The sequence below is a fragment of the Chinchilla lanigera genome, unplaced genomic scaffold (assembly GCF_000276665.1).
Source record: "Chinchilla lanigera isolate Chin_1 unplaced genomic scaffold, ChiLan1.0 scaffold00021, whole genome shotgun sequence".
In the NCBI taxonomy this organism is placed as follows: Eukaryota; Metazoa; Chordata; class Mammalia; order Rodentia; family Chinchillidae; genus Chinchilla; species Chinchilla lanigera.
This window is the reverse complement of record NW_004955422.1, coordinates 15,295,436-15,303,829: the sequence shown is the minus strand read 5'-3', so window position 1 is coordinate 15,303,829 and position 8,394 is coordinate 15,295,436. Positions and strand designations below refer to the sequence as shown.

General features: G+C 54.2%; 1 protein-coding gene across 3 annotated transcripts in view; it reads right to left on the bottom strand.

Moving 5' to 3' along the window:
* The window catches only part of Shank2 (SH3 and multiple ankyrin repeat domains 2), a 522,268-nt gene extending 514,238 nt beyond the window's left edge, over positions 1-8,030 (bottom strand). For 2 of the 3 annotated variants that reach the window (XM_013514155.1, XM_013514157.1), the window contains exons 1-2: positions 7,723-8,030; positions 6,518-6,711 (exon numbers count right to left, since the gene is read on the bottom strand). In XM_013514155.1, coding sequence (XP_013369609.1) covers positions 6,518-6,531 — 14 coding nt within the window. In that variant the 5' untranslated portion in view covers positions 6,532-6,711; positions 7,723-8,030. The remainder of the gene's footprint in view (positions 1-6,517; positions 6,712-7,722) is intronic. The other variant, XM_013514156.1, reaches the window with a different exon arrangement.
* Positions 8,031-8,394: the final 364 nt, after the last annotated feature.

The window sequence follows — 8,394 nt, the reverse complement described above, 5'->3', positions numbered from 1 at the left end:
TGGCCTCTGGGAGGCTGAGGCGGGAGGATCGGTGTGAGTTTGAGACCAGCCTGGGCTGCAAAGTGAGCTCAAGGCCAGTCTGAACTGCGTCATGTCGTGACCCGCTGTCTTAGAAAGACCAAAAAAAAAAAAGAAAAACCAAAAAAAAAAAAAAAAAAAAAGAAAATAATTGGGGTTTTTGGTTTGCTTTGTTTCTGATTAGTCCTCTTCTGGAAAATGTTTCTGTTATTTACGTTAATATGTAATGAATTTATTATTGCTCCTCTTAAGTATATTAATAATGTCTGTGGTATGGGAGATTGTCCCCAGGGCCTTTGCACTGGGCTACCTTCTCATCCCTTTCTATCTTTTGAGACAGGGTGTTGCTAAGTCAGTAAGTCACCCACACTGGGGCTTCAACTTAGATCTTTTTTGCCCCATAGGGTGCGGATTTAAGTTCTCTTTTTAAACTCCCCATAAGACAAGTTATCAGTACACAAATGCACATACACAAAAATTTTCTGGGTCCTTAAAAACTTCTATCAGTCTGGTTGTGGTGGCACATGCCTGTAATCACAGCATTCTGGGAAGCTGAGGTAGGAGGATCTCTAGTCCCGGTCCAACATGAGCAATTTAGCAAGATCCTGTCTCAAAATAAGTAAAAGACTGGTGACATAGCTCAATGCAATAGCTCTGGGTTCAATTCACAGTATCACAAATAAACAAAAACAAAAATATCCCTTCCTAAGCGAGGAAAGCAGCCCTCAGACTCTGATTTTGAAGACTGCTGTGCTTCCCTGTCCTCTTCATCTGAAAGCAAATAGCAAGACAGACTAGCATGTCCCAAGATGAACGAGAGACAGATAAGGGGCTGGCACACCATTCTGCACAGTGATCACCTTTCCAAGCCCAGCCATGAGACCTCCAATAAGGTCAGTCAGCATTCCTCTGTCCTGGCCTGTTGCTGGGAAAGGGCAGAGTGGTCCCAGAGTCTATCCACGGCTGTAGTGGGGATGATGACATGGCTGTGCGTCAGGAAATTCACTGCCAAGTGCCCACATTTACCATAAGTATGACTTTCACCATGTGCAGTCCCCACAAAGACCATAAAAGAAGGGAAATGGAAGAACTTCAAGAGATTATTTGGTTCATGGTGCCCCCGCCACCCCTAAACAGTAGGGGCTTGGGGGACAGTGGCCCAGGACACCTCATCCCTGCTTACCACACCCACCCAAGGCCAAGGTGAGGGCAGAAACTGTGTTAAGGAAAGCCCAGCTTCTACCATCACTGTGGGACCACGAGCCCTCCAGCCGAAACAGCTAAGCATGTAATGGCCTTGGGGTCCACAGCAGCCTGCTCTTCTGACAGGCACATCTCTCCCTCTTAACCTTGGCCAAAGTGGGCATCCAACTCCCACTGCCCCAAAGCTTTGTCAAAGACAGGCAGACTCTAAAATGACAGAACAATCCCCAGGAGGGTCCTGTGTAGACCAGACAGAAAACTCACCAGCACCCAGGGTGAGCCACTTAAACTCCAGAGGCACTCCCCAGAGGGACCCCACAGATGCAAACAAACCAAATGCAGGCATTCCTGTTGCTTTAGCAACAGACCATGTTCCCTACTTCCAAGGAAGTGATGAACACACACTGTTGCACTTCAAGGAGCTATAGGAGCTCTAGGAATCAGGAACAGGCTATTTGTTCCTGTCTTTGTGTTTAGGGAATGATTAACAGCAAATCCAGGCTGGCCATTACCATCTTCAGGAATTCCATTCCCAGCCCTCTCTGGACTTTGGGTTCACATTCCACAGAAAACTCATTGTTTACCCATGGCCTTCACCCTACACTCCCCTGCACCCACTTGGTAAACACCCAGGGTGTAATGATCCCTGCTGGTGCTGGCATATGCTTCCAGCCAGGGACCCACTGCCCCAAGGCTGCAGTTCTAGCACTGGACCCAAAGCAGCCAGAGCTGCTCCTCTGTCTGTAACATCCCAAGGAAGTCAGTAGTGGATGGCTTCTGTGACTTCTTATTGTTGAATGACACTGAGGGAGGCAAAGCCTGGTACCATGACGGGCAATGACCATGATGATTTCCCGTTATCAAATGTTCATCTGCCACCACACCCAGTCTCTAGGGCCTGTTCACAGTGCCCCTCTGCAAGACCCTCCATGCTGAGGGATCAGTAGTGAATTTGCGGAAAATATAAAGCTTGAAGTCTTATATCCCACCTACCCTCCCAGACCAGCTGGGGCAATCCTAGCTCCTGGCCTATGTGGGCTCTAGGCCTGAGTTCTGCTGGGGTCAATGGCAACCCCACCTTCCAGGCTCCAGGCCTCCTGTGACCCATCCCAACTGGGTCCCCACTTCTCTCCCCTTCCCTCTTCGGGCCCAAGCACCACGCATACAGCAGAGCCCCAGAGAAGGACCTAGGCCATTCCCCACTCTGGCAGCATCTCAGGCAGGACATCCTCAAATCTGCAGGGGAATCATGAGGTGCCAGGCTCTAGGCTCAGAGGCCTGGCCTGTGGACAGCTCAGAAGTCACATCATCTGTCAGTACCATCATCTAGATGTCACTGTCCTGGGGCAGAAATCACCTACCAAGACCTTCCTTCAACTGTCCTATTTCCTAAAAACTTGAGACTTCTCAAGGTGTTTTCCCAGAACTCTTGCAAACAGAATCCCAAGGGAACTTGCCATTAGCATTTGCCAGATAGGACCAGGAGCCTGTCTGCACCCCTGTGGCCCACCATTTGGAATGTGTGGCCTCTGTTAAGGAGTTTCCACCCTGATTCAATCCATACACTCCCACTGCACTGCTCCAAGGGCCCAGGGAGAGGGTTGGACAATGCATACCCAAACACTGTCCCCGTCCTTGGGTGCCAGGCCTCAGCTCAGCACCAACATCTGGCAGCCAGTCAGGGAAACCCTGCTTTGTTGCTGCTGCTACCCCAAACTCCCAACAGCTGGCAGGCTTTTAAGAGCTTAATCCCCCAGGAAGTGACGTATGTGCTGCAATAACGCATCGAGCCATGCATCCAGAGTGACCCAGGTTGCTGTTCCTGAGCCCTGGGCAGGCTCAGGGTACCAAGCATCAGCGGGCATATTCCCCTACCCTGTTTAAGACTAGAAACCCCTAAAGGGAAGGCTTATGTGAGAGATACTCCAAAGACAACCTCAGCAGTCCCACCAGTGCCAATGAGATAAAAACACACATTAGCTGGTCAAATCAATTCCTGAATCTGCTTTCTGCAACAACAAAAACCATTTCCTATCAAGAGATCTGACAGGCATGATGGTGCAAGCCTACCATACCAACACTCTGAGCAGGAGTATCACAAGCTGGAGTCCAGATTAGGCAATGTAGCAACATAGTAAGACCTTGTCTCAAAATTTAAAAAAAAATAAAATAAAAAATGTCTGCAGCTGTAGCTCAATGCAAAGGCTCTGGGTTCAATCACTAGTATGGGGAGTATGGAGAAGAGGAAAAAGAAAGGAAGAAATCTGATTAGAAACCGCTTTTACCTGCTATCATTCAATTTCCTACCACAGAAACAAGACCACTAATCTTCTCACTGCCTTCTAGCTGCACTCTCCCAGTTGGTGATGTGTTCTGAGTCCTGGCAGCATGGGGGACCCAAGGGCTTGGCTTCCCCAGGATGTCAAGGATGTCCAGGTACAATCCCAGCCCATGTACACGAGCTGTGGGACCTACAAGAAGTGGCTTCACTGCCCTGAGCCTCCGGACCCCGATTCTATAAAACAGGAATAGTAATTGGTGGTGACTTTCTTCTCAGGTTTAGTGGGACTTAAGATAGCAAGAGTAACTTACCATGGGGACATATGCCTATAATCCCAGCTAATTTGGATGTACTACTCAGGAGGCTGGGGCAGCGGGATCACAAGTTTGAGGGCAACTTAGACCCTGACTCAAAAAAAAGGAAGAAAGGAAGAAAGAAAGCAAAACAAAGCATAGTAAAGCAAGCAAGCACACACAGAGAAAGGAGGGCTTCCATATCCCAGCTGCTGACTCTATTATTATTGCACCTGCTGGTGGTTCTTTTCCCACCTTGGAACCGAGACTACATCATTTCTGCCAAAGGCACTCAGTCCCAGGAATGCAGTCAAACAACCCAGACCTCTTTTAGATGTTTTCATATCCCCTCCTGCACACACACTAGGGACACTTGCTGTGCTTTACACTCAGCACCCCACAAACATTTCTATCACAACCCCTGGGCACCTGCACTCACTGTCCTGCTACTCCTCTTTGCCCCCACCAGCCTGGACACTCCCAGGGGTAGCAACATGCATGCAGCTCCAGGCCTGGCACATAGCAGCAGGTCCTTCAGTGATGATCTCATTTGGATTCAACATGTGGAGAAAGCCCTAGATCAGCTGTGCCAGTAGAGAATGACAGGTCTCTGGTTTTAGGTGCTACAACCCAACACAAATGTTACAGGGTCTGGGGTCAAGGGAAGGGGGGACTCAATCTATTCACAGTCTTTCAGTAAGTAATTCATTCATCCAAAGCCCAGGAGAAGGGTTTGGGGGCTCCAAAGGTAAAAAAGACAGACTTGTGTGCAGTATTCCCTTCTCTGCTCCCCAAACTCCATGATGGTCCAGGTAGAGAGTTTCAGGAAATTAATGAGGTCATTTGGATGAAGGAGTCTAAAGTGTCCCTCGACCAGATTCACAGTGCTTAGGGATAACTAGGGCTTCCTGGAGAGGCGGTGTATGTCAGTTCCCTCTGACCATGCCCTTCTGGCTGCCCTAAGAGCCACTCTCAGGCTCAGAAGGAGGCTCTCCCGGCCCGGTAAGGAGACCCTAGGGTCAGATGCCGTTGTCCATAGCTACCCCAGGACTCCACACACACCCCTAGGCCCTGCAGGCTCCACTTTGGCCTCTAGGCCTCCACACACACTCCTAGGCCCCACATTGTGCTCCACTTTGGAGAAGTCCCCATTACTCATGGTGGACGCACAGGAATCCCAGAACTCTATCCCTTAAGACTCCATTATATACTCAGAAATAAGGCAAGCATGCTAAGGAACTCTTTCTACAAGAGTCCACTCTTAGGAGTATTTTGTGTCTGGGCCCACTGCTGGCCTATTCTCAGTTGGACTGCCCTCCTCTCACTCTGCTGAAATATGAAATCCAATGTTATCTTGCAATTCTCTCACCTTCCTCTGGTCAGATTTCCTCCCATCTGAATTCAGCCTCAATAATCCTGTCTCCTACATATCCACCTCCCACCCTCCCAGGGCCTGGATCAAGTCCCCTGAACTTGGTAGGGGCCCCAAGACACCAGCAGGGGGCCACACTCACAATCCAGAGCAACAACTAAATAAGCCTAGAAACATCTGGGAACTTACCGAATACGAACAGGGCTTGCTAAAGAAAACGGTGCTAGAGACAGTAGGGCAGAGCTTCTCCCTCCCTGTTGAGGATCTAAATTTGTTAAAAGCAGCCAAGGGCTGTCAACAGGGCCCCCAGGGACCTACCTTTAAAAGCCAAAATCACCTTATTCATAAAGAGCTCCTTTGACACCTGAATCCCAGCCTCCTGCATAGAGGCCCAGAGAATGAACCAGCTTTCCACCCATATCCTCCTTCTTGGAAGTTTTCCTAGCATGATAATGGAATTTGTTTCCTTTCCTTGAGAACATTGCTTCCAGAAGTTTTAACATTCAGCCACTATTATGACAGCCTCCTTTGGACAGCACCAAGGGTCTCTCATGCCCTCTTTAGGGATACTAACTTCTGGGGTAAAAGCCCACAGCTACCACCTATTAACCCTCCTTAAAACAGCCACATGCACTACCCCTGCCTTAATTAGCAGTGCAAAGCTCCCCGCCTCACGCCCAGGCAATGGAAGATTCACTGCTTTGATCAGAGGCAGTCTGGCTGCGACCTACAAGTGATTGGAAAACTAGGGTCTCCAAATGCAAGAGCCTCTAGACATCCCACTGTCCCCTCCCCTCCACACCAGGTTTGGTGCCCACACCAGGTCGTCACTATTACAGAATATGGATAGCAGGGGACCTGGATCCACGATGACTTCCACTAGATCCCTGGCCAGCAGAACCTCCCCGGTCGGTCGGCGAGGTCGAGGGTCGAATTCCAGGTAGAGGTCAAACCACTATCCCCTACGGGACTTCCAAAATTACCTCCTTGCTTTCAGGAGCTCCGCTTAATTATCTAATTGACCTCATTTAACGTTCAAACTTGAGTTTAGAAGAGAAACAGGTCACACACCTATCCAATTTACAACCTCGAATTACCACGTGGAAACCACTACAGTATTTTCGGATGACCTCGGAGGGCTTCCAGGAGCATACTCTACCTACAGCCATCAGCCCCACGTATTCTGGCCTAATCCTCCACCCGCGGGCCCCAGCACCTTCTCTGATCAAGCTGCCCAGAGCCCCTTTAAAAGCTCTGCCGCCAAAATTCAGTCACTATAACCATTCCTCTGCCCCTCTGGGCGCCCCCAGCCGCACAGAAAACGAGAACCTTGTCCGCGCGTCTACCCACCCAGAACTGGGCATCCGCGGGAGGGCGCCGCGCCTCGACTCCGGGACCCCGGCGGCGAGGTCCACTGGCGATCCCCTCGCCTTCCACGCCCAGACAGCGAGGTCCACGGTGACCCTCGAACTCAGGAGGTGAGGTCTACAGCAACCCCCGGAGCCTGGCGGCGGAATCCACTGCGAGCCCCACACCGGCTGCTCCTAGGAGAAGTCAACGCGTGGATTGCAGGGGTCGCGCCTGCTGGCTCAGTCTTCGGCCCCAGCCCAGGGAGCGAGTGCGAGGTCTGCGTCTCTGGAAGCGCTCCCCACGCTGGGCGCGCCCGGGCCGCCCCGTGGAGGCGCCTCGGCCGCGGGCGCGCAGGCGGAGCTGCCCGCCGCGGGGGAGGAGGGATGCCCGGGCGAAAGTTGCCAGGGAAACTTGAGCAACTCGAGCGCGCCGGTGCCAACCTTCTGCATAATTCACAGGCGATGGCGGCCGGACGCGGGGGCCGCTCCCCTGCGCCCGCCGGGTCCCAACACCCCTGCAGAAAAGCGTGGCGGCAGGGGTCGGGCACCCGGCGGGAGCTCCGCGCGACCCCGGAGACTGGGGCGCCAGGCCCGCCAGCCCCCTGCCCGCACCCGAAGCGCAGGCACCGGCTCCCTGGACCCGGCTGCTGCACTTCCGCGCGCTAGGCTGGTAGGGCTGGGGCGACCGCAGCGGGGTCTCTAGGGACCTTGCACAGCGGCAGGGTCTGCGCCCTCTGGCGGCCCCGCGCCCGCTCCTCCGCCTGGTTTGCTGGCCCACGTCCGCGAGAGGCGGGCGGCGACCTACGGCAGGCCGACTCAGGCGAGGGGCGGAGGCTGATCCACCTGCGCTGTCCCAGGGGAAGCGGCAGGAAGAACTAGAGGTGGTAGGGGACAAAGAGGGTGCTCCTGCACTCTGAGCCCAGGCTGCTCCCAAAGCTTTAAAAACCGGTCTTTGCCCCGTTGGGAAGCCGTGGGGGTGGGGTGTCTCCTCAGAGAAGCGAGCCCCACCTGCACGCGCGCATCGTCTCCCCAGTCCCCCGCCCCCAGCCTCTGTGGGTCCAGTTCTGCGCTTACCAGGTAGTTAGTGCTCCTGGAATCAAGACGCACCCAAAATGGCTCAGAGAATAGGGTTGGGTATCTAGGGGCAACCTACTGTCCTTTCCAGCTCGTGCCCGCAGCGCCCTGCGCCCCCAGCCGCGGTCTCACCTGCTCGCACGGCGGCCCGCGCTTTGGGGGCGGGCCCGAGCCCCCGCCTAGGGCCGGAGTCCGCGCTCACCTGGCTCGGCCGCGGGGACCGGAGCGCGGGAGCCGCCGCTGCCGAGGCTCAGGTGTCGGGGAAGGAGCGCCGCGGCCCCGCCCCGTGCGGCAGCCCGAGAGTAGGGGCTCGGGGGGTGGCGCGGGCCCGGGCAGGGGGAGGAGGGGTTCTCTCGGCGGCGCAGGGGTCCGCGTCACCCCTCCCGCCACCGCCCCACCTGCCCCGGCGCTCCCGCTTGGCGAGCGGGGTCTGTTGTAGCAACCCCTGGAGACGCCAGGCGCCCAGAGCCGCCCCGCCCCGCCGCGGGCTGCGTGGCTCACGAACCCCCTCCCCCAGCAGCCCAGCGGACCAGAAAGTCCCTTCATGTTGTAAAGCCCGGCTCATTCTGCATGATTATCCCGAACGCGGCCGGCTTCCACCTTGGAGTATTTTAATAGGATTCGGAAGCAGAGCCCGAGTACACAGGAAGCGTTAGCAGAGCCAGTAAAAACTTTGTACCTGGGCAACTCACAGCTGCTGCTTCCCAGGCCGCGGGGTCTGGGCACCTTCTCCCCAGGGGCCAGACACCTGTCTCCAACAACTGCCCCGCGAGCCGAGGTGGGAGTGGGAGAGAAGAGCCACTG